Here is a 26773-nt window from a genome sequence, read left to right as displayed (position 1 = left end):
AAGCTAATTGGCTGTGGGTATTTCAGTTCTTCCATATAAACCGCATTTCTCCCAGGCTATGAAATGATTGCTTGACCATGGTATTAAGGGGTGTGAGGAATATTTTGTGAAAACTTGGATCATTCAATCTAAGAATTTGTTTTAGCGTAAGCACAAAGGCAAATTGCTGTTTTTGCTTCTAGTATTTCAAATATAAGTTGCCAGTTTAGACCATTGCAATAGAGGTCTATGCCACGTTACAGTGTGGTTGGAGCTGGATGCTTTTATAGTAAGGATATCTCAGTGGGGGATATTCTAAAGGAAATCATGCTTGACCGTTTTGAGTATAAAAGCACTTTACATGAAGATAATGTACTAAACATTAAAACCGACGGAAGTCTAATTTCGACTACCACTGCTTCATGGGCCTGCCCCTGTTAAACATAAAAACCCTTTATACCCCCTAATTACATACCACATTCATACAGTACCGGACACAGGCAACTAATTCATATACCATGGGTTATCCAACCTTTCCAGTAATTGGACACTGGCAAGCTTTTTGAGAACAGATCCACTAGGGCACCTCCCACATAGCTCTGCCTGACTCTGGGCGCAGTCAGTTTTTTTGCGAATGTCTGTAGTTAACGGACCTCTTCATACAGGAGAAATCTTTTTCTTTTTCGTTCATTGCCGACACAGCTGATATTCATAACCATTTGGGTTATACTGCCCCCTACAGGAGTAGGACACCAGGCAGAAAATAATTCTAGCTACACCCATGGGCAGTGTCAGGGGGTATACTCCCTCTCTCTGCTAAAGCTTCTCAGTTTTTTTTCTGTCTAGTCAAGAGTAAGGTCCTATTTCCTAGCTGGGATCTTTGGTCCTGGCAAAATTTTTTAGATAGAAAATTTTTTGCTCCTGGATTTTTTCTTATGAGATCTACAATCAACTGCTGACCTGGCGATGGACTTGATAATCTACATCCAGTGGTCACCCCAGTCTGGAAAGCGAGCGCGTGCAGACCCCAGCTCTGCGCTAGGTTGCCTTTGACATAGCCCCACTGGACAGGGGCTGGTCTGCGAGTTTAACGCCTCGCGAGGTCGCATACGACCGGTTCTCGACCCGAGTCGCAGCATTCCTCCTGGCCGACAGCCCTCCATTTTGATGGAGAGGGGTTCTGTCTGGAGCGGTGCCCGCCCGGTTCCTGGTATTAGTTACATAGTTAGTGAGGTTGAAAAAAGACATCAGTCCATCCAGTTCAACCTATGATGTGTGTGTTTGCTGTTAACCGTACATTATATACCCCTGTATGTTGTGGTCTTTAAGGTGCCCATCTAATAGTTTTTTGAAACTATCGATGCTCCCTGCTGATACGACTGTTTGCGGAAGAGAATTCCACATCCTTACTGCTGACAGTAAAGAACCCCCTACGTACTTTAAGGTTAAACAGCCTTTCCTCTAGTTTTAGTGAGTGGCCACGTGTCTTATTGTATTCCCTTTCTCTGAATAGTTTGTTCCTTATGCTAGGGTCGCCAGTACAGTATTTGTACATTGATATCATATCCCCCCTTAATCGTCTCTTCTCCAGAGAGAATAAGTTCAGTGCTTGTAGTCTTTCCTCATAGCTGATGTCCTCCGTTCCCCTAATTATTTTTTTTTCCCTTCTCTGGACTCTTTCCAGTTCCAGCACATCCTTCCTGAGGATACTCCAGATGTGGCCGGACCAGAGTCTTATAGAGAGGGAGAATAATCTCTTTATTCCTCAAGTGATTTCCCTTTTTTATACATCCCAGTATTCTGTTGGCTTTGCTTGCAGCGGCTTGGCATTGCATGCCACTGCCAAGCCTGTTGTCTACCAGTACCCCCAGGTCCTTTTCCATCTTAGATTCACCCAGTGAGTAGCTTGCTTTCTGGTTTCTGGCACCCAGTATTGTGAGCGGATGTCCCCCCTCCCCCCCCCCTTTTGTGGTGGACGGGGGCCGGACTCCTGGGTTCACCTCCCGCAGTCACCCCTCCTTGCCAGGTCCCTCATCCTAAACCCCCCCCCCCCACACACACACACACCCCCACACACACACACACACACTGGGGCTGTTTGGGTGGTCTGGCCACTTTCCTGGGATGGGGGCAGGGCGCTAACTGGCAATGGGGGCCGGGAGGGGTGTGCCGCCAGTGACCAGATGATCGACTGTGCGGGGGGGTTCTACCTGGTGGGGACTTCTGCCAGGGCCTCCTGCTCTGCCTGGATCTGTCCTTGAAGCCTGGTCTTCCTCCTGAGTCCCTGTAAGCCTCGTGGTGCCGCTATTTTGTTGTAGCCTTTGTATTTCTATACAAGGCGCCATCTTTGTGTCGTCCGACGGCCATTTTGTTGTGGTTTGCCATTGGAAATAGCGGCAGCCATGACAGTGGAGCCCTGTGGGCGGCGGTATCGGCAGTGAGAGACCCTCCTCATCCCTTGGTGCTTACTCCTGTATCATTTTACTTCCTGATTGCCGCACGTGTAGTGCAGATTCTCCTGGTAGCTGCAGGTGCCCGTTTCTGTGGGTGATGAGTCTGGTGGGATTCTCTCCCTCTCTGCTGAGGTTCGCTTTGTGCCTAGCGACCGGGTGGTGCTGCCAGCGCAGTGAGGGTTGTCCCTGTGCAGTGTTTTTTACACTTTTTGTGGGGTCCCCCTGGTGACTCATGGAGTTTTAGGAGCATGTTTCCCCACCTGATCCCCTCTCTGAGGCTGTGGGACCCTTCGGGTCCCAACCATCAATCCATGCGTGCACTGATGGCGGTCCTTGTGTCCCAGATGGAGGCAGTTTGCAGGCGACAGGCTAGCAAAAAGCGCCCTCCCCCTGCCTTCTCCTGCCTCATCTGTCTCATCAGATCCTGAATCTGATTCGGCCGTCGCAGACGTGGGTCACCCTGCTGGATCTGCAACCATGCTCCTGGAATCCTCTGATAGTGAGGATGATTCCTCCATGTCGGCAAAAAGGCGCTGGTGGATGCACTGATTGGATCTGTGCATGAAACCCTAAAGATGGAGGACGTAGCTAAAACTGCGATGGATGCGCAGGTACCCTTTTGGCACTCACAAGCCATCCAAAGCAGCAAATGGGTTTTCTTCTGCCTGCCTATTTTGACAGAATTGTCGCTAAACGGGGGGGGGGGGGGGGACCAAAGCTTCCCCCAATGGGTTCCCTAAGCGCTTTACTAGGCATTACCTCTATGAGGAGTCCCTTCTGTAGAAGTGGACTGTGCCACCGGAGGTGAACCCTCCGGTTTCTAGATTAAACAAGGCAATCATGATTCTTGTTGAAGAGTCCCCGGCCTTCAGGATCTGTCTGACCGGAAGGCGGAGGCTGTGGCCCACACTATATGCACTTTGACTGGTTCAACAGTGAGGCCTGTATTCACCATTGCCCTAGTGTTACAAACTGACCTGAGTGGGCGAAGCTCCTATACTGTGACCTTGAGGGGGGGGGGGAGACAACTCCTCCCTGCCTTTGTGGAGCTGGCGGACCCAGCTGGTCAAGGGGCTGCAGTTGATCTGTATGGTAAGATGAACACTCGCGCCAAAACAAATGTGGAAAAATATATGAAAGATGGGGGACTGCTGCTGTCAACAACCCACAGTGGCATATGATGAGATAGATGTAATAAAGTGTATTTATTACTAACAGCGCATGTCTCCAGGGGTATAAGAATATGAATAAGTGGGGAAATATGTAAGTAAGAAAGAGGCTATGTGATTACTAAAGCGTTGTGCGTAGCAGTGAGCTATGCTATGTCACATAACAATATACATCATAAAAAATAGATCATATGGACTGTATCACCAAATAAATACAAAGTGCATATATAGTGCATGTGTTGAAAAACCAATACATATCTGTACAAGCTGTAAACGCAAAATTTCCTGTGCTCATAAAATCAATGCAGTAAATGTAGTGCCCAGAAAATATCATGAAATAAAGCATATAAATAAAAGAAATGAATTAAATATAAATAAATAGTGCTACGTGTCCATTTCTATAAATATGTCCAAAAAATTTCCAAAAAAAGTGCTCGTGCTGTGATGACGTTGAACCCCGCCAAGCACCAGCAAGACTCCTCTTTAACGGGATGGATCTTCCTAGATACATATGCAGTGATGGTGTCACCCTCCGTGCACACGAGGAATGGGGTAAAAATTCATACTCACCGGACGTTGTTGACCCCCAATACCGTGCGGTAAGTGGGTCAATTAGGCTTATAGGTAGGTTGTCAGCAGGGGTCCCGTCCATCCGTGCCTGGGGGGTCCTGGGTCCTCCTAACAGTGGGTGTTTTGGGAAGAAAAGATCGCACTCCTCATGGTGTAATATTAAAATATTTAGGGTTTTTATTAAAGTATAAAAAACAAGTAAAAACGGTGGTGGTACAGCAATGTGGGTAATATAATGTGGAGCCGTTCACTACAAACAAACAAGGAAGCCGGTTTCATCATCAATGTGTGACGTCTTCGGAAGCTGGACGCACGTCGCCTCTGAGTACAATGTATAGCAAGAAAACACTCCCCCTTCCTCCCACTGATCACGGAAGTTTATCCAATCTAGACAGACCGGCCTCTCGGCGCCCGTCCTGTACTTACAAGGAGGAGTGGAATAGCCATAACCGAATGTGTATATAAAGGCCATAATATCCATGTTGCATAATACACCCCTATTAAATGATGTTTTATCTATATGAAAGGTGACAGTATTGGCTAGAATGTCGGCTTATGATTCCTCACATGGGCGACCAAAAATGCATAAAGGTGTCAAGAGGTTCACGGGTCCCTATTTGTACCCCACCGAACTGTATAATTACTAGTCCAGAAGGGAAACAAAAAAAAAAAAGGATGTTCTAATCCATATGAGCACTATTTATTTATATTTAATTCATTTTTTTTATTTATATGCTTTATTTCATGATATTTTGTGGGCACTACATTTACTGCATTGATTTTATGAGCACAGGAAGTTTTGCCTTTAAAGCTTGTACAGATATGTATTGATTTTTCAACACATGCACTATATATGCACTTTGTATTTATTTGGGGAAATATGAAAATTACAGTCCAGTTGATCTGTGATGCCTCTTTGGATGCGGCTCCCCTGGTGGCTCACCCTGTCTGTTTTGGCAGTGGTCCTTCGGCGTGTGTTTTCGCTCAAGTGCTGGTCTGTGGATCAGACCTCAAAAAAGGCCTTGACTGATCTTCTTTTTCAAGGAGATTGCCTGTTTGGAGCTACCCTGGATGACATCAATAAAGGTCTCACGGGGGTTAAGAGTACTTTACCTTTCTTCTGCAGGCTACTAAGGGCAAGGAACCTCATCGTAGACGTGGGCCTTCCTTCTCAGCTCATAAGAAGTTTTTTCGTCCCTCAGGGTCGACTGACAAGGGCTCAAAGCCTTTCAGGGCCTCTTCTGGAGGATCCAAACGAACCTTGTCTGGCAAGCCAAGATCTGGCTTCTCGAGATCCATGGACAAGGCTCCTTCAGCATGAAGGTGCACCCTCACCCGTATCGGTGGTGGGGGGGACGTCTTTGCTAGTTTCTGGACCTGTGGACTTCCCTGGTGCAAATTTTAAAGAAATATTGCTAGAGATGAAGTAGGAAGCACCACATCCCTTTAATTAAAGTAACTACAATGGGGGGGGGGGGGGCAAAGTGGGACTTTAACGGTGCAAAATGATGGAGAAAAATCTGAATTCTCAAAAATTGTACATTTTATTACACATAAAAGGTGAGGACAAGACAATACATCAATATAAAATGATAAAATCAAGAAAATGCACTCGAAAATATCAACTCTACATGTTTCGCCATCTTCATAATAGCTTCTTCAGGAGTTTTCACAGATATTTCTCGAGAGTGAACATTTCTAAATAACAGAAGGAAAAACATGAAAGACATGGCATGTTTATGTACATAGGGCATATCTCAATGGTCCTAAAATTGGATGCCCAAATGATTTGCATATTTGAAAAACAGTAATACAAGGAAAAAGTACCTTAAAATAACCTGAACCCTTTCTTATGCCGGAGGTGGAGGCAACACAAGTGACGCCACCAAAGCGAGCACAGAGGGGGAGGGGAACCGAGACATCCAACCTCTTAAAGTTGACCCATAGAGAGGGTGACAGCCAAGCTAGGAATAATGGGTAGGAATAGTAAGAGACCAAAGCATGGAAATGCAATTCAATCAAAGATTGCTATATATCCAATTATGTGAGACTAGATATCTGGTTGAGGGATTGCTAATATATTCACCTGATTATGATGAATGTGCACTTAATTCACTGAGTACCCCAATGTCAAAACAGGGGGCAGGGAGGGAAAATAATGTTCCCTTGATATCCCCAAATGGGAGGTATCCCTTAAAGAAAAAATGAAGTTTGTTGATTAAATAGCAATGACAAACGCAATATAAGTCTGTCAAGTTTAAGGGTATACATACTTACCCCAAGTTAACAAACTGGGCACATAAATTGTCATGCAGTATTCATAAGTACACTGCCATTGTAATTGAGCAGATTTTCCAAAAGTGCGCTCAAATGAAGGAGACTGCACGGGAGGAAAGAGAAAAGAGAGGCACAAAAGGGCATGGTCAGCATCTAATATATCAAAAATATGGAAAGAAGCAAGGTTCGAAAGATTTCATTTACCGCAAGTGGTCTCGAAGTTCATATGTCGTTCCCCGGTGGTCTAGTGTAATACTGACCGTGCTGCGCCGGCATTTATACACCCTCTCCACTCCCTCCGCGTCTGACGTCACCGAGGGAGTGAGAGCGAGGTACGCCCAGTGGTCCAATGGAGACCGAAGAGGAAGTGCGTCATTGAGACGCGACCGCATCACATGGTTCCGCCGGAACCGGAAGGTCAGGGATAACAACATCCGGTCCGGACATAATGTATGCAGAGGAGGTAACGGATCACAGTAGACAATCCGAAATGGATCCTAAATAGAACTGACAATACTATAGGGAGGCAGGATTTAAACAAATACCCACAATGCCTATATAATGGGGAAAATCTGAGGACACAATAGGTCACAAAGAGAAAGATTGACCCAATTAACGAATAAATCAATATTGTGATGAAAATGAGAACTAGAGAAAAAGAAGTTTTGAAAGACTCCATTAAAGAACACCTGGGAGTTTGAAAGCGGTGTTGCTACTAACCAGGCTGGACCAATTTACCTGGAAAATAAATGTAGGGCACCGCGGGTGCCCATATGGGCAACAAGAACAGAGGCTGGAAACTGGTGCAAGGTAAGTGAGTCCACAAAGTCATTAGGTCCAGCTACAAGATCGAGTTTCACTCTTGTCCCCAGCAAGGTTTTTTACTTCCAACTTGCGCCTGTCCCCAGACCGCTTACAGGGCCTGTTTGGGGCGATACAAGACCTGTTCCTTCAAGAGGTGATTGTCCCGGTTCAGACCTTGGAATGTTTTCTTGGTTTTTACGCAAACCTGTTAATAGTTCGCAGGAAGGAAGGCAAAGTGGCGTCCTATCCTGGACCTCAAGGCGCCAAACTGCTTTGTGGTGGGTATGGAAGTTCAGAATGAAGTCCATGCTAACGGTGGCATCCCTGCGTCAGGGGGATTTCCTTGCCTCTATCGATATCAAGGATACCTACCTTTAACATTCCAATATGTGCCAGTCACCAGCATTTTCTCCACTTTGCTGTGGGAAAGGAGCATTCAGTCTGTGGCGTTACCATTTGGTCCCGGATCTGCTCCTCGGGTCTTCACAAAAGTTAGCCCCTGGTGCTGGCATTGTTACGCCAACGGGGAATCGTGGAACTGGGCTACTTGGACGACCTCCTTCTACTCTACTCTAACCTTTAGATCATAATACAAACTCGGGCGCTCGGCTGGATTCTGCATTTTCAGAAGTCTGCTCTGGTTCCATCCACAAAGCTGGAGTACCTGGGCCTGACTCTGGACTCGGCCTTAGCCAGAGTGCTCCTTCCTCTGGACAAACTCCAGAAATTTCAGGCTGCAATTCGCCTCCTGCTGTCCAACAAATGGTCATCCCTCTGGACTTGCATGCGGGTGCTGGGCCTGATGGTGTCTATCTTCGAGGCGGTTCTGTTTGCACAGTTCCATACGAGGTCCCGCAAAAGAAAACTCTGACCAAATGAGACACGACTGCAGTTTCTGGACAATCAAATCTGGCTGAGTCCGGGCATGAAGGAGTCCCTGATTTGGTGGCTTTGTTCTCTGGCACTTCGGCTGGGCAAATCCTTTCTCCCCTTGTATTGGACAGTGGTCATCACGGACTCCCGATCAATGTCTTGGAACTCCAAGCGATCAGACTGTGTCTGGATCATTGGATAGATCGTCTTCAGGGATGTCCAGTGCGCATTCAATCGGACATTGTCACGGCCTTGGCTTATGTCAATCACCAAGGGGGCACAAGAAGTGTCCTGGTGGCTCTAGAGGTAGCCGTCATTCTAAGGTGGGCCGAACCGTTTGTTCCAGCCTTCTCTGCCGTACACATTCCTGGGGTGGAAAATTGGCAGTCAGCAGGCGTTGGACCAAGGAGAGTGGTCCCTGTATCCGTAGGTGTTTCATCAGCTGTGTTGCCGGTGGGGCACCCCCGAGGTTGATCTGTTGGCATCTCGGCTCAACAGGTGCAGAGGTTTGTGGCTTGGTCAAGGGATCCTCTGGCGTACGCCACAGACGCGCTGGTGGCCCAGTCTGGTCCGTATCGTCTAATTTACATCTTCTCTCCTCTCAAGCTTCTGCTCAGACTTCTACACAGGATCGATGCAGAAATGATTCCGGTCATCTTAGTGGCTCTGGACTGGCCTCGCTTGGCTTGGTACACCGATCTGGTGCGGCTGGTTGCCAACATTCCTTGGCAGCTGCTTCTTCGGGAGGATCTGCTATCCCAAGGACCGATCTTGCATCCTGCTTTACAGTCGCTGGCTTTGAAGTCTTGGCTGTTGAACGCCAGGTGCTGAGGAATAGGGGTTTATCTGAGTCTGTGTTTCCTACACTGTTGAAATCTACCTCTAGGAAGATCTACCATCATACGTGGAAGACATACATTGTGTGGTGTGAGTCTCTTGGGGTTCTTCCTCACTCCTTCTCAGTGGTTCGGATCTTTACCTTCGTTCAACGGGGGGGTTGAACAGAAATTGGCCTTGGGTTCCATCAAGGGCCAGGTGTCAATTTTGGCGGTCTTCTTCCAACGACCTTTGGCCACACACTCCCTGGTGCGTGTCTTGCTTCAGGGTGTCCCAACATTTGGTTCGCAGGGGAAGCAATGCAAGCTCCGTTGCGGTCTTGGGAGCAGTGCAAGCTTCGTTGCGTCCTTGGGATCTTAATTTGGTGCTTTTTAGATCTGCAGAAGCCTCCCTTTGAAAATATTCGGGAGATTCCGCTGCTTACGCTGTCCCAGAAGGTGGCCCTTTTAGTGGCTGTCACCTCTGCATGCAGGGTGTTGGAACTGGCAGCGTTATCTTGTCACTCACCTTACCTGGTGATTCACAGGGTGATTCACAGGGTTCTTCGCCCCTGTCCGTGGTTCCTTCGAAAAAGGTTGTTTCTGATTTTCGTTTAAATGAAGACAGTGTTGCCTTCCCTGTGTCCCAGGTCTAAACATCCAAAGAAAATTGCCTTGCATGCCTTGGATGTGGTCCGGGCAATTAGGGTGTACCTGGCAGGCACTGAGCCTTTCAGGAAGTCAGACTTTGTGCTCACAGATGGACCTCGAAAAAAGGGCTGTCTGCTTACTCTGTGACCATTTCCAGATGGATCAGCCAGACGGTGGTTCAGGCCTATTCCATCAGCGGTCAGGTTCCTCCTTTCAAATAAATACCAATTTAACAGCTGAAAAAAGGCAATAGTAGCGCAAACACAACAAGGTCAGAAAAGACAGATGCTCATCCACAACAGACATCCGCCAGCAAAATTAATATTGCAATCCATCAAAAACCCATATAATCCTTGATAAAGTCTCTAAATAGATGTAAATGTAATCCAGGAAAGAAGAATCAAGATCCTAGCTTGAAGGAATACACCTCACACTCCTCCACCAATTAGTGTCTCAATCCAGAGAAGATGGCAACTCACCAGACTGTGATGCCTATCCACTCTCATGGAAAGGCTCACAATCGTAGCTACTAATCACCAACACTGGATCCTACTGCTCACTCCTGGTCCTGATTCGACAGCCTCTGGACTTATTTTGGAATATAATTCTGGATATAGGAAAAATCCTTTTCTCCACCCCTTGCATACAGTACACTCAGGGTAAAAGAAAGCATTGCCGCAATAGTGTCATATTGTTTTCATAAAAACACACTTTTGGGTTATCCCATACAGGTCATTTATGTGCCCAGGGGACCATTTTATATATTTTTTATATTGTTTTAAATTTATGAAAAATATTTTTGGCGTTTTTATAACAGGGTCCTCCTTTTCCTGTCAAGGCACATTCTACTAGGTTGCCTAGTGCCTCCTGGGCTTTCCGTCATCCGGTGTCAGTGACGCAGGTTTGCAAGGAGGCCACCTGGTCGTCGGTGCACTCTTTTTTACAAAGTTTTATAAATTGGGCTTGTTGGCATCTGGATAATCCTTTTGGCCACAAGGTTTTGCAGGCTGCGGTTTAAAAGGACCTGATCCTCTTTGAGAGTGTTTTTTTTTTTTTTCAGGTGGGCTCAAGTTGTTTGTTTGGAGCGGTGTCCATCAATGAACGAAAGAGAAAATGGGATTTTTGACTTACCGTAAAATCCATTTCTCTGATGTTCATTGATGGACACAGCACCCACTCCTCTGTGGAGTTATAATTCTCCTGACACTGCTTGTAACAAAACTGAGTGGCTATAGCAGAGAGAGGGAGTATACCCCCTGGGACTGCCCATGAGTGTAGCCAGAATTCTTTTTTGCCTAGTGTCCTACTCTTGTAGGGGGCAGTATAACCAAATGGCTATGAGTATCAGGAGCTGTGTCCGTCAATGAACATCAGAGAAATGGAATGTACCGTAAGTAAAAAATCCCATTTTTTGGTAACCATCACATCTGTTAGACGTGTCTACTTTGTAACGACAAGGTTTTATTACACTTAGGATGTTTCTTTCTTCCAAACATGGTTATAGCGTTCCATCTCAGTGAGGATATTGTTCTTCCATCCTCATGCCTTGCTTTCTAAGCATGCAAATAAATTCTGTCCACATTGCTACGATATAGTCAGAGCCATTACCTAAAATCTACTGCTTCCATTGAACCTATTTCCTGTCTGTTCTTTACTTGGGACCTCACAAAGGATACCCTGCTTCAAATCCACCGTTGCATGGTGGATAAGTAATTTGATTACAAGACCCTTTGCTCTTAAATAAAAACCTCCTGCGCTGTTACATGCACACTCCACCAGATCTGTTGGAATATCCTGGGCCTTTAGGCTCCAAGCCTCTGTTGCCCAAATCTGTAAGGCCACCACCTGGTCTTCTATTTATACTTTTTCAGTTTTACCAAGTTGGGGGTGTTGTCAAACAGCTTTCGGCTGCAAGGTTCTTGTGTGGCACTCTGAACATTGGGGCTTTAATCCCTGTTGTTTTTGGGCTTGTTAGCACAGTTCTGGTTGCCCATCCTTGTATTCATTCCTTGGGAACATTTCATGTTGTATGAATAAGTTGCCTGTGCGCTGTACTGTATTAAGTACAGTAACTTTCATATTTTGAAATACAGTACAGGACACAGGCCACCATACCTAAACTCTGCTTGTTACTCTACATTGCTTGCTACAAAACTGAAGAGTGGTGTAGGGTTATAGGGGAGGTGCCCCAGGGAGCATGTCTTCAAAAGCTTACCGGTGTCCTGTCACCTAAAGGTACAAGCCTATAATCCATGGTATATGACTAAGTTGCCTGTGTCCTGTACTGTACTCCAAGATATGGAATATACAGGCAAGTCAAATTCCTCTAAGCCAATGCTGGTTCTATCTGAACCAGTTCAGCTGCTGTCTCTCTTCTGCTTCACTTTTGTTTATTACAGCATTGTGTGATGTGGAGGCATGGATTGGCTGCCTAGGTGAAGGCGGCTAACCATTTCCTGTGCCTCATAAGCAGAAGGAAAGGCAGCAGCTGGTAGAACCTGAGATAATGGCAGAAAGGACGGCATGAACATAGGGAGTATTCCCTCTGTACACTGTGAATATGGCTGCCTCTGAATACAGTTTACCAATTGAATATAATTGTTCTTTTAGACAATAGTTGTCTGAGTTTTCAGAGTATGTCAATAAGTTGTTGTGTTTGATCTGTATTGATTACAATCCATGAAAACTGCATACATGCCTAAAAGCATACTCATTCTTTTTCATGTTTCAACTAAAAAGAAAAAAAAAAAAAGCTGTTCTGAACATAAAAAAAAATAAGCCAATGTAATAATTGTTGCATGCTTTTTCTGGGAAGATGAGCTAAAATGTTGATTCTCTTCAATAAATAAGGACCATGTTCTCTGATCGACTGTTGTTGACAGATGTTTTACAAGGTATCTAGGGTAATTCACATAATCCTCAATGTCAGTCCCTTAAACCTTGTTTTACCTTTTCAGCTGGAACGATTTAGCAACACATAACCACATTAGAAGAATAAGGAACTATTGTCTGCACAATATACACAAATGTTTCATTGTTCAGAGCCACCATTCAGCTATTTACCTATATGTTTGGGAGGTTCCTTCAGAATAGTTGTGGTGATAGATGATGTGGCACCATTGTAGCTGGACACATACAGGATTACAGATTATTTTGAGTCTTTATTTTAACCCATTGCAAGGAAAATTTAGGTACAGTTACGTTTAGCTTAAATTATATAAGCTTCATTAAATTTTGGCCATTTCTATTTTTCATAATGATAGGTAAAATTGTATTTATAGCTTTAAAATCAATTTTCTCTTACGTCTTCCGACAGTCGCCGCCATCTTCATATTCGTCACAATGGGGTATTAGACTTTGCTCCGTAGGAGTAGCTAGGCAACAGAATATGTCAATATTAAAGCTTTTAACATATCCCCACCCCAGGGGGTGGTCCCCTCAGTCTATACCCTCCTGCTTCCTGTTTCCTGCTTCAGTTTCAATATCTAGCTTGTCAGGAGTAGCTGGATGTCTCTATGCTGGGGCATTTTGTCTCAGCCTTCTCTCTTTTTTGATTTTATTTGAGTTTTTTCTCTCTTTATTTAGCTGTTATTTTTACCAGCAATAGTTAGATCTTCGGATGAACAGGATAATGCGGGCTGCGTCTCGGGCTGACTCCCCTGGTCGCAGGTTGTGGGTCAGTGGCTTCTCAGCCCGCCATCGAGCGTTCAGTCAGGTACCGCTCCTGAGTTTTCTGAACGACCCATCCCTGTTCCGTGCAGGGATGCTAGGGTGAGGTGGCTACCTCACTGGACGCTGTGCGGTTTCTCAACCCACCTTCTGCTGCGTCCTGGATGCGACTCTCCCTGTCTCATGTACAGCGGCTTGTTCGCCTGTGCGGGTCCCCCACGCCATGTAAGAGGTAAGTGTATTCATGTGGGGACCTGTCTGTCTGGGGGGTGTCAGTCTGGGACTGTGTTACCTTGCCCTGTGTTCACACTATTGATGTTTCCCTATCTCTCACACTGCATGCTGTGGGCTGCAAGGAGGGGGGGGCTGTGCTGCACTTCTGTGTCAGTCTGAGTGTGTGAACGGCTGTGTGCTGTGGAACTTGGTGCTATCATGTTTGGGGCACATTACAGCGCCGCTGCGGCGGCCCACCATGTTCTTTATAACTATGTGGTGTATTTTTATTCCACCTTCATGAGGTGGGGGAGCGGCGGTTTCGGCGCCAAACGGCGCCATTTTGGCTGTACTCGCTCCGGCCGCATGGTACACATGCATGGCGGCCATTTTCTTGTAGCCTCCCATAGGCTTTAATGGAGCGCCCTGAATATCAGCAATTCCTTTTCTACAGGAGCACCGATCTGGCCAGCAGCAGCAGCGGTCTCTCCAGGTTTTTTCCCTCTATTCTCTGTATCCTTGCCTGAGTATAACTTCTCCCTGTGGGGGTCCCTGGTGTGGGTGTGCTTGTGTGGCGGTGGGCTACGTTCGCAGCGCCTTATTTAAAGGGGGCGGTCACCCATTTTATTTTACTCATTTTGGGGCATGGATTCTCAGGAAAGCAAATTTCCTGATTTCCTGTCACATTGGTGGGAAGCCAGGGGACTGCGGTTTTCCCCCTCGGGGGGGGGGGGGGGATTTGGCTGCGATTGTGGCTAGCCTTGCGACTAAGGTGCAATTGCTGATGGCTGCTCAATCCTCAAAAAGGCCCAGAGTTTTCAATTTCCTCTGATTCAGAGGGTGTTGGTGATGGGGCTGCTGTTGCTGGGGTCTCCTTGTCGGGGTCCCGTTCCTCCCTGGACCTTGTAGGGTCAGAAATGGAGGCTGAGGTTGAGGGGGTTGATATTTCTCCCCCTGGCTCGTCTGAAGAGCTTGCACTCATGGATGAATTGGTTGCTTCTATCAAGCAAACACTGCGTTTACAGGATGAACCTTGTCCTCCTGCTGCCTTGGCGGCTTATGGGACGCAGAAAAGACGCAAAACATAGCAGGTATTTCCCTGCACTGATGATTTTCAATGCGCTGTAAAGGAACATTGGCGTAATATACGCAAGCCTTTTGCTATACCAAGTAGGTTTAAGCTGCGCTATCCTTTTACGCCCGCTACTGATGGGCGTTGGTGTGTCCCACCTCCGGTGGATCACGCGATAGCGGTTCTGAATAAGCCCACTGCGATTCCTGCTGAGGATATCCCGGTGTTCTGGGATGCCACGGACAAACGGACGGAGTCCCTTGCCCGTCATGCCTATTCTATTATGGGTTCTATGCTGAAAGCTTTATTTGCTTCACTTATGGCGGCCCAGGCTGTCGCGAGCTGGACGCAGGTGCTTAATCACGTCCTGGTGGCTGATTCTGCCCTCCAGGCGACTTTGGATATGGTGGATCAAATCCACCAGGGTGTCATGTATTTGTGTGATGCGGACCTGGATATGGTTCCGTTGGCTGCACGTGTACATGGTGTGGCGGTATTGTCTCGCCGTTTTGGTTTGGTTGAAGTGTTGGTCGGTGGACCAATCTTCGTGTAAGACCTTGGCTAATCTGCCCTATGATGGTTCTCGCCTTTTTTGGTGAGTCCCTAGATACGTTAATTAGGGGGATCACGGGTGGTAAGAGCACGCTCTTACCCTAATCCCGCAAGGCTAAGACGGCTCCTGGTAAGAAGCCGTGGACTGGTAAGCAAAAGTCCGGCCAGTCCGGTTCAGCGGCCCACAACAGTGCGGCCTGAAGGGGCGCCCTCACCCGACTCTGGGGTGGGGGGATGCTTGCTCGGTTTCCTTCAGCCATGGCTGTCCCGGGTTCGGGACAGGTGGGTTCAGGAAATCGTTCGATCTGGCTACGAGATCGAGTTTCTCTATAGGCCGGAGCGCTGATTTTTTCCCTCAAATCTTCTACTGTCCCCGGGGGGGTTTGCGGGATCTGCATCTAGTGGTGCAGGACCTGAGGGCTCAGGGAGTGGTGGTCCCGGTGCCTCATCGGGACAGGTTTCGGGGGTTCTATTCCAATCTGTTCACCGTGCCCGGGAAGAAGGGCAAGGTACGTCCGATTCTGGACTTAAAGGCGCTGAACCGCTTTGTGCGGGTGCGCAAGTTCCGCATGGAATCTCTGCGGTCGGTGGTGGCTGCCCTGGTTCTGGGGGAGTTCATGGCTTCCATCGACTTGAAGGATGCGTATCTTCACATCCCGAATTTCGAGGGTCACCAGAGGTACCTTCGATTCGCCATAGCGGAGGATCACTACCAATTTGTGGCGTTGCCCTTTGGTCTCGCCTCGGCTCCACGGGTGTTCACCAAGGTGCGGGCACCGGTTTTGGCTTTGTTGAGAGCCCAGGGCGTCTCTGTCCTAGGGTATCTGGACGATATTCTGGTTCGGTCTGCGACCAGCCAGGGTCTGGAGAAGGCTCTGTCCGTTACGATGCAGTCTCTGCAGGAGTTTGGTTGGACGATAACTTTTCCAAAGTCAGCACTGTGCCCATCGGTTCATCTCCCTTACCTGGGAATGGTTCTGGACTCTGTCCAGGCGAAGGTCTTCCTACCGGACGACAAACTCAGGACTCTTCAGGAAGAAAGTCGGGTCCCTCCGGGACGCTCCGTCCTCGTCCACTCGGACGTGCATGAGATGTCTGGGATTGATGGTCTCGGCTTTCGAGGCGATTCCCTTCGCCCAGTTTCACACGCGGGGTCTCCAAGCGGAGATCCTGTCCAGGTGGGACGGGCGACCGCGATCTCTGGATCCGGTTTTCGTTGGGCCATCGCACCAGAAGGGTTCTTCTGTGGTGGCTCCTGTCCCCGCCGGTGTCAGGGGGCAAGTCTTTTCGTCCTCTCTCATGGACGGTGGTCACCACGGATGCCAGCCTGTCGGGCTGGGGTGGTGTTCTGGGCATTCTGTCCGCCCAGGGAACTTGGTCGGAGGGGGAATCCTCCCTTCCGGTCAGCATTCTGGAATTGCGTGCGATGATTCTCTGCCTTCAACGTTGGCCGGACAGGCTGCAGGGCTGTCCGGTTCGGGTGCAGACGGACATTGCCACGGCGGTGGCTTACGTCATTCGCCAAGGGGACACCAAGAGGGCCCGGGTGGCTCGGGAAGTGGCCGACATTCTGTCTTGGGCCGAGACGCATGTCCCGGCGATATCGGCGGTTCACATTCCAGGGGTTGGAGAACTGGCGGGCGGATTATCTGATGCCGCCAGTCCCTGGACCAGGGGGAATGGCCCCTCCGTCCGGGTGTTCTCCAGATGTTGTGTGCGACGTGGGGTCTTCCGGAGGTGGACCTGTTCGCGTCTCGTCTGTACAGCAAGGTGTACAGGTTCGTGGCAAGGCCACGCGATCCTCGGGCAGACGCGTTGGTAGCTCCGTGGCATCAGTACCGACTGATGTATGCCTTTTCACCGTTTCAATTGCTGCCCAGGTTCCTTCGCAGGTTGGTCTCGGAACCAAAACACGGTGATTCTTGTGACACCGGACTGGCCTCGCCGGTCCTGGTACGCAGACCTCGTGCATTTGGCGGTCGACATTTTCGGGAAGATCTCCGGTCTCAAGGGCTGATATTTCATCCTGCCTTGCAGTTGCTGGCTTTGCCGGCCTGGCTGTTGAAACCGAGGCCCTGAGGGATAGGGGTCTCTCCCCTGAGGTCATTCACACTTTGATCGACGCGAGGAATTTTTTCCTCGGGGTAGGTCTTTTACCGTATTTCGGAGGCCTATTTTGCCTTGTGTGAGTTCAGGGGGTCTTCACCTCGCCCGTGGTCTGTGTCTGGGGTGTTGTCCTTCCTTCGAAAGGGTGTTGACAGCGTTTGGCGCTGGCTATGATCAAGGGTCGGGTGTCTGCGATGGCCGTTCTTTTTTCAACGTCCTATGGCATCTATCTCCTTGATTGGCACTTTTGTTCGGGGGCATCTGGTCCCTCCTAGGAGGGTGCCTCTGCCTCCTTGGGACTGGAATCTTGTTCTGTCCGTGTTACAACATGGTTCTTTTTTGAACGGATCGGGTAGATCTCGTTGTCTATGTTGTCCTAGAAGGTCACCTTTTTTGGTGGCGATCAATTCGGCTCGCAGAGTGTCGGAGCTGGCAGCCTGTCCTGCCATTGTCCGTATCTGGTCAATCACTTGGTTAAGGTGGTTTTGCGACCTAACCCTTCTTTTTTTCCGAAGAGGGTTTCAGAATTTCACCTCAATGAGGACATTGTCTTGCCTTCGCCTTGCGCGAAGTCTAAACATTCGGAGGAGGTGGTGTTGCACTCCTTGGATGCTGTTCATGGCGATTAGGGTTTACCTAAAATCGTCTGAATCTTTTCACAAGTTAGATTCTTTGTTTGTCCTTCCGGGGGTCCTCGGAAGGGCGTGGCGGCGTCGTCTTCTGCCGTCGCCAATTGGTTCAGACAGGCCGTTGAACAGGCCTATGCTTTGCGGGGAAAAGTTTCCCTTATGCCTGTGAGGGCGCACTCTACCAGATCTCGGAGTACGTCTTGGGCCTGTCGTCGTGGGGCTTCTGTGGCCCAGGTGTGTAGGGCGGCGACTTGGTCGACCGTGCACACCTTCACTCTATTCCACAGAGTGGATGTTCAAGCATCGGCAGATGCTTCCTTTGGCCGCAAGGTTCTAAGTGCGGCGGTCCCTTAGGGTCCCTGGTTTTGGTCCTTTGGGCTGTTTGGGATTTCTTTGTATCCCTGGGTTATTTGTTTTTTTCCTGGGTTATTGCTCCCGTTGAGCAAATTTTTTCTCGTGTTGCCCAGCTGGTTTCCTTCCTTTGGTAAGGTTACTTTCTTGATGTGGAGACTGCGTTGCCTTTAGGTGCGGCTGCGTTTCCCACCCCTCATGTTTGCACTGCTTTGGGACGTCCCCATTGTGACGAATATGAAGATGGCGGCGACTGTCGGAGGACGTAAGAGAAAACGGAATTTTTGTAAAATCTTACCTGTAAAATTCCTTTCTCTGAGTCCTCCGACAGTCTCCGCCCCCGCCCCTCTTTTGGGGTTTAGGTACTCTACTGCTATTCCACTGAAACTGAAGCAGGAAACGGGAAGCAGGAGGGTATAGACTGAGGGGACCACCCCCTGGGGTGGGGATATGTTAAAAGCTTTAATATTGACATATTCTGTTGCCTAGCTACTCCTCCGGAGCAAAGTCTAATACCCCATTGTGACGAATATGAAGATGGCGGCGACTGTCGGAGGACTCAGAGAAAGGAATTTTACAGGTAAGATTTTACAAAAATTCCGTTATTTTTATTTAGGAGAAACATTGTGGTTTTATTTGAATGATGTGGATATGTCAATGCTGTAAAAATTTAGAGTTGCCATCACCACAATACAGAAGTTTCTTCATCTTGTAAAAAAAGTACATATACAGTATATAAAAGAACAACTTGTTACTTGTTTGGTTTTGTGCAGAAATGCTGCAGTCTCTGGCTCAGCGTCCAGCTCCAGCTAATACTAACAGGGAGCGCCGGCCCCGGTACCAGCATCCAAAAGGGGCACCAAATGCAGATCTCATCTTCAAGACTGGCGGCAGGTGAGTGGACATTATATGAATGGACACCCGTTTGTCAGTTACTGTGCTTTTCTTTGTCATGATATCCGCTTGGATTTTTTTTCTTCTGTCTGCTTAATTCTATACCTGTCAGCAAATACTGGCTCAATCTATGTCTTACCAGCTGATGTCCTACCTTTCTTCCTCTATTTGTGCACTGTAACTTTGGATAAGACAGTGTGCCTGATCGGTTGCTCAGATAGAGGCATGAGTGGAAGGAAAGACAACAGAGAGGAAATTAAGTGACCCTGTCAACACAAGGTCATTTATATACAATGGAAACCCTGTAAAAGAAGAGGCAATATGCCCTTTCTAGCAGCCTTCATGCTAAAAAACTGCTGCCTTGCTTCTCACTGGCCGCTGCAGATTTTCAACCTTTCTGCGTAGGTAACTACCTGCTTTTCTCACCACATGCTGTAGTTCCTCCAGCCTGCTTACATATCCTATAGTGATACAATAGCCTCTGAGAGAACCAGAAAGGCAAGTAAATTATCTTAAGCTAGGTTTACATATGTGATTTGTGTGGGCTGCTGTACCTGCGTTTCTGCAAAAAAAGGTGCATGCACTGTTTCAAAAACGCAGCCGCAAGAAAATCGCATGATCATTTTGGCCATTCAATTTCCCTGTGGTTCCCGCAAACACGCTGCGTGCTGAGATGCATGGGGGTGTCGTTCAGAAGCCACTGCCTCCTGTGTGGTCGGCTCTGTTGGGGCTCGCGGCCTTAAAAATTTAGCCTTCGGCCTACTAGGCCATGCGACCGAGTCAACCTCCCTGTTGGGGGGTGGCCCCAGTGCATGTAGCTGAAGCCCCCATTCTTCCTTTGGGTATCTGCTGGGCTGAGGAGCCATGCATTTGCGGCTGGGCCCCCACAAAAACTTAGGCAGCGGCCTGCTGGGCCATATGGTCAGCTTGTCACCTCCCTTGGACCAGGTAGCGCTGTGGGGGCACTTCACTTTTAATGACAGTCTTGGCGCCATTATTGTGTGGGGCACCTGCCTTGTTTTAGCGAGGGTACCCTGCCTGCGCGTCCGCGTCACGGCGGGCGGCCCCCTTTTAAGGGGGCTATGTCCTATTATGTCCTCTATGGATGGCTCAGGGAGCAACCCCCTTGTTTTTTGCAGGGTCCAGTAGGTAGTCCATTTGTGGACCCTTGGCTGGCACCCCCTTTGCGGGACCGTAGTCGGCGGCCTCCCCTGATTGTTGTGTTTTCGGGCCTCAGCCAGAGTGTTTCTTCCTCTGGAAAAACTCCAGACATTGCAGGAGGCAATTCAGCTTCTGTTGTTCAGCAGATGGTCATCCCTCTGGGCTTGCATGCACATGCTGGGCCTGATGGTGTCCACCCTCGAGGCGGTCTGTTTGCACTTGTCCACACAAGATCTCTGCTGAAGAGATTCTGGTGAAATGGTTTAAGGATCCACCGTCTCGAGAGGTGGCTTCGCTCTCTGGCACTTCAACAGGGGAAAATCCTTCTCCTCCTGTACTGGACAGTTGTCTCCATGGATGCCAGCCTGTCCGGGTGGGGAGGCATCCTTAGCACAGACATGCTCAGCGGTCTTCTTAAGGAGTGTCCGGTATGAATTCATTCTAATAATGCCACGGCCGTGGTCTGTCAATTACCAAGGGGGCACAAGAAGTGTCCTGGCGGCTCGGTAAATAGCCGGCATTCTCAGGTGGGCTGACTGATTAGTTCCAGCCCTGTCAAACTTATGCCATGACTCCTGTGCAGGATTCAGGTAGAAGGGATTCTGGTCATTCTAGTTGCTCTAGACTGGTCTCGTCTGCCTTGGTATGCCGATCTGCTACGGCTGGTCACCAATGCTCCTTGCAGACTTCCTCTCAAGGAGGATCTGCTGTCCCAAGGACCAATTTTCCATCCTTCCTTGCAGTCGCTGGTTTTACTGGCTCGGCTGTTGAATGCCAGGTGCTAAAGGGTGGAGGTTTGTTTGAATTGGTGATTCCTTTGCTGTTTAGAAGCTTGGAAATCTGCCTTTAGGAAGATCTGCCATTGTACGTGTAAGACATACATTGCCTGGTGTGAGTCTCTTGGGGTTCATCCTCGCTCCTTCTTGGTGGATTGGATCTAAACCTTTGTGCAACGGGGGGGTTGAACAAAAATTGGCTTTGAGTACCATCAAGGGCCAGGTATCGGGTTTTTGTGTTTTTTTTTTTTTTTTTTTTTTTCCAACGACCTTTGGCCACATACTCCCTGGTGCATTAATTTTTCTTCAGGGTGTCAGACTTTTGGTTCCTTCAGTGCAGGCTATGTTGCCACCCTGGAAGCTGCAACTGAAGCTTCTCTTTGAAAATATTCGAGAGTTTCAGGATCTTGGCAATCTTCTTATAGCCTAGGCTTTTTTCAGATACTCAGAGAGTTCTTTGCCATGAGGTGCCATGTTGAACTTCCACTGACCAGTATGAGAGAGAGCGATAACACCAAATTTGACACTCCTGCTTCCGATTCACACCTGGGACCTTGTAACACTAACGAGTCACATGACACAGAGGATGGGAAAATGGCTAATTGGGTCCAATTTGGACGTTTTCACTTAGGGGGGTGTACTCACTTTTGTTGCCAGCTGTTTAAACATTAATGGCTGTGTGTTGAGTTATTTGACACTGTTATACAAGCTGTACACTCACTACTTTACATTGTAGCAAAGTGTCATTTCTTCAGTGTTGTCCCTTAAAGATATAATAAAATATTTACAAAAATGTGAGGGGTGTACTCACTTTTGTGATATACTGTAACATGGTAAGTAAGTAAGGGACTATTTAAAATTGTATGCATTCATTTCTAAATGTGCAGAGTATCTACATTGTGTTATTTGTGTTTTATTCCGGATTCAGAGCCTTACATGCAGAGTATAAATACCTGCTAGAATTTTTATTGGTTAAGTTTCAGGTGGGATTTTATCATAAAAAGTTAATATTTTTTATTCTTTCCTATTAAACAGGAGACGTTGATTCGGTAACTAGCGCCATTCCATTGGGCCTTCTACCTGACAACATGGCTAGTGGAGTCCTACAGATATTGTCTGAGATCAGCAGCACATCGCAGCATGTTCAGAGGAGAGTTCAGGACAGTGCTGGGAGCCAGGAGGTGTAGAAACAGCAGCCTCTGCTTCTGTCTGATGTGTCCAGGCTGGAAGCTTCTTCTAAACAGACACACACTCGGAGTGAGCACCACTTGCTGATAAGGCATCACAGCGGCCTTACACTGGAAGAGCAGCAGGGAAATAGAAGACTTTATGTAGCAAGCAGTTCAGTTATAAATAGGAAGAGTTTCATTTTTAGTAAAGACAGATTGCAAACTAAGTTTTGCAAAGTGGGAGACTTTAATGCAAACTATATATTTCCTCTGGTTGGTAGAACTTAAAAGCTTCATTGGCAGCTGACCCAACGCACAGAGGCAATAAAGTGGAAAACCTTTCAGATTGGTGTAAGGAAAAAATAAGTGGTAAAAAAAACCTTTGTTTACAGTTAATTTTTCTTTAGTTTGCATTTAGAATTTAGTTATAGCAGGTAAAAACGTTGCAGAGCTTTAGCCTTTTTGAGGTAAAATCCGGCTCCAATGGCAATTTTTTTTCTGTAGCATATAAAGTAGGATACAGTTGTCTCCCATACGGATAGCGGCAGAAAGACAAATCACCTGAAGTGTGTTTAGGCACAGCTGGCTTCATATGCCACAGGACACGTGAAGAAAAGCAAGAAATACAGCAGACTGTATAAATTGTGTGTATAAATATTACGTGTGGAGGTAAAAACCCTTTTTTTGTTTAATGGTCAATAAATATGTTGCTTTTCTGTTCCTCTTAGTTTATTAGCTCATTTTTTTTCTTTTCCCTCTCCATACTGTAAATATACTACTGATACCACAGAACACATGTATGGCTGTCTTTTTGTTCTTTTTTTTTTTTTATATAATTTTTTTTTTTGTTATAGCATTTTTGGGGTATTTGTGCATGTTGGATAGTTGAAATAAAACAGACCTGTAAAGTTGTATTTCCAACAATTAATGCTGCACGATCTTCACCAGCTCAAGAACCCTTTTGCCAGCGCTTTAATAAAGTGTTGTAAATTGTATTTGTTCAGATTCACTTTTTCACCAATCTTTTATTGTAATTCTCAGGCTATTTTATATTTCAATCGTGATTTTTCTCTTCTGTTAAGAGACATAGGAAGTAAGTAACTTTGGTAAATACTGCTACAGGTGGATTGGACACTGGCAAAAAAAAAAAAATGTGGGGCAGCCCAGGATAACCCCCTGCTTCTGCCAACCTGGACCAAGATTTTTAAGCTGTGCTGACTAACCTATTTTTGCTATCCTTTTTTTTACCTAATTTTTTTTTTCTCTTTAGTCAAGCTCAGGATAAGACAGAGGGCCTGATTGGTTGCTCAGAGGTATACAGTACGTGGAAGAGAACACAACAGTAAAGGGAAATTAAAGTGACCCTGTCAACACAAGGTCATTTATACATAATAGAAACCCTGTAAAAGAAGAGGCAATATACTTACCTTTCTGGCAGAGCTTCATACTAAAAAACTGCTACTTTGCTTCTAACTGGCTGTTGCAGTTATTCGACCTTTCTACACAGGTCAAATACCTGCTTTGCTCACTACATGCTTTTACATTTCTGCCATGGACCTCTTTTTTCGGCAATAACTGAATTGAAGTGTTACTAAACCCCCCAACAGTAAAATTAGTCTGTTTATACAGTAAAGCAGGCTTGTTATACACACTGTGGAACCTAAGGGATAATCCTCTGCATTGTGTAAAAAGGCTGTTTGATCCTGTGTTCACTGATCCTCTCCTCCCACTGTCCCCAACCCATTTCCTGATGGAAAAGAGCATAGAGGACAAGCTGCACATGCTCACTTTGGTGAGAGTTTTTTTTCCTTGGGAGGGTGCATGTGTTCAGCACAGGGCTGATCAGCACTGTCCAGACAGAGGGTCAGGGGTCCTGCAGCCTCATAGGACAGTCAGAGGAGAATGAAAACTCCTACAAGCTTTAACCAGACACTGATAGAAGTCACAAGACTGCTCTAACTACTGATGAGAAGTTATTTTTACTAGTTTATTTTTACTAAAACTATTGCTTTTCCATGTACTGTGTACTATCCAAGACCAGATTGTGAATGCAGGGTCCTGGGTTTATTAACACTTTAAGGTAACACTTTTTTTTTAAGAACAAAACACGGCCTTATTTAGGTCATGTTATCTAGCAAAAATGATTACAGTACAGGACACACAGTATTCCAAGCCCTTGGGTTTTAGGCTTGTACCTCTAGGTACCTCAATACCATGCCATAGCTAAAAGATGGCTACAGCATGGCTCTATTTTTCTGGGAGGGTTCCATGGATGTCCTCCCAGAACACTCCTCCCGCACATCCCTTTTCAGTGCCCATCAGTGCAGCCTCATCAGTGTTGTCTCACCAGTGCTTATCAGTGCAGCCTCATCACATATCATTGAAAGTGTTACAGCTCTGAAAGCTGAAAATTGGCCTGGGCAGGAAGGGGGTGAAAGTACCCTGTACTGAAGTGGTTAATGAACACAGACAAAGAGTTCAAGAACACAACCACTGTAACACAGTACATAGCTAAATAGAAGGGCCATAGCGGGGACAGCAATACCTACCTACCTTTAACATATTCATTCCATTCAATTCCCTTGTTGCTTTAAATCTAGACCCTTTTACTATTGATCCCAAAAAGTTTCCCTTCAGCATATTTAATATTGGTGATTAACTATATTGTGTTCATCCTAGACTGGAACAGAGAGAGGCAAATTAAGGGGTGTTATCTCCAACTTGTTTCTGAAAGAAACCAGGTTCTTGGCATAAATACTATATCCGTCTGCATAGTAATGCATCAATAATCTCCATCATAACATAGCATACCATAAGTAGTCAGACAGTGTGTTCTACAAACTACAATCGATATTGCTGTGTGGGGTGGGGTTTGCAGTCACCCGATCTACGATCTTATAAATCCTTTTAGGGAGAGAGCCTGCTGATTTTTAGGGTCAGTGTGTTCTACAAACTACAATCGATATATGTTCTTTGTGTACACATACTGCCCCCAGAGAAGAAACCCCAATAATAACAATATCTTATTTTCTTTGTATTCTCCAGACAATTCTTTCTGCCAAGGCGTATCCCACAATAATGCCTCAGTTTTGAGTCTGCTGTCATATATGGAGGGAGATCAGAGGTGGCAGCTATGTTCCTTTCATGGCATTCACTGACTCTGCCATTGCAGCGTGTGATGTCCCCATGATGCAGAAACTTTGTCGTGCGCATGCGTAGGGCAGATCACTTCTTCACATGCACTGGAATCATGCTTATCCCACTGATAGTTGTGGGACCAGCCCTCCACCCACACACATCAGGTGCCATCCCTATCTCCACATAGGGAGAACTTGTGTCCACACCTGAAGGTGCTTCTTGTTATACAGCTTTCACCTCCTAACGCCCCTGTTTAGTAACTGTTATTTTATCATAGCACATATTTTATATAATTTCAGGGTAGCCTTTACCATGTTTCCAATAGTTCGTAATTACTAGCAGGTACCAGTATCCTTGTGTATAATGTTCTGATATTCATGGTTTTCAGAAAATCCCGTTATTAATTTTTTGGTGTCAGCATTATCTACTTGTCCCTTCCTAAATAGCAGATTAGTTCTTGTTTCACTTGCTCAGATTTGCATGTTTCAGCACATTCTTACTGTACTCTTTAGTCATAAGTTGCTGCATTAATAGTCTTGTTTCTGATACCAGTCCTGATCTCTGGAACAGTTTCACCTCAATCCAAAGTACTGACTTTATAGTTTTTTTTTATCATGGCTTTTGAGTGAGCACTGCCTACGTGCACAATTGTATTGCCAGATGTAGTTTTTCTGTAAATAGTAGCGGCTAGCGTATCATCAGGCAAGGCTCATGTCTCACAAATGTAAGTCGTATGGATTTTTTCCCAGAGCTTTTATGAATCCATTTAATTCAGTTGGGGTACCTGTGCAGATCATGAGAACCTCATCGGTGTAGGGTGTGGCACGGGTACATAGACAAGACCTTGTCGAAACACACCCACCCAGTAAGTAAATGGCTATTTCTGGTTATACTGCTAAATAGGAGAATTTGTCTGCTGTATTCATTTGATCACTTACAATGTTGTACAGGAAAATTTGGAATGGTTTTTAGACACAAATTGATATAGGTAGATCTCACCACTGAATACTCCAAAAGATTAAAAAAAAAAAAAAACACTATCTTTCCTGACTGTGATTAAAATGTTTTGGGTTGTTTAAGTTGAGGTGCAGTTGGCGTCTAACTTGGTTTTTTTTTTCTTGTATTTCTATAGGGCAACATATTATGCACAGACGGTTTTGAAATATATGCAATACATGTGCATAAAAGTTCCTAGATGTAAAATGTAGACTTTAATGTCATAACATGTTGAGATATTTCTTGTGAAAGAAATTGAAGATCTTGCTTATATCTGCAAAGAGGAAAAAAAACTCTTACATGAAAGCCCCTAAAGCTTTCTGTTTCAGTATAGATATTATGCCAGACTTTGACATTGTTACAATCACTGTTTCCACACCTGTCACACCTTTTTATGGGTTAGGTCAGCATGCTTGTATGTTGGTTTCTAAAAACAAATCACAAGCAGTAAGGTTT

At 46.4% G+C, this 26773-nt stretch overlaps 1 protein-coding gene across 2 annotated transcripts in view; it reads left to right on the top strand.

Annotated features, from left to right (window-relative positions):
- Positions 1–22861, top strand: part of UPF2 (UPF2 regulator of nonsense mediated mRNA decay) — a gene marked incomplete at its 3' end in the record, with an annotated part of 673568 nt that extends 650707 nt beyond the window's left edge. The window contains exons 21-22 of one of the 2 annotated variants that reach the window (XM_082254342.1): positions 18957–19077; positions 22050–22861. In XM_082254342.1, the coding sequence (XP_082110468.1) occupies positions 18957–19077; positions 22050–22059 (131 nt within the window). Of the gene's footprint in view, positions 1–18956; positions 19082–22049 lie in introns of those variants that run through there. The other variant, XM_082254343.1, reaches the window with a different exon arrangement.
- Positions 22862–26773: the final 3912 nt, after the last annotated feature.

The sequence above is a fragment of the Pelophylax lessonae genome, assembly GCF_965119305.1.
Source record: "Pelophylax lessonae genome assembly, chromosome: 4".
Classification (NCBI taxonomy): domain Eukaryota; kingdom Metazoa; phylum Chordata; class Amphibia; order Anura; family Ranidae; genus Pelophylax; species Pelophylax lessonae.
This window is presented reverse-complemented; position numbering and strand designations above follow the sequence as displayed.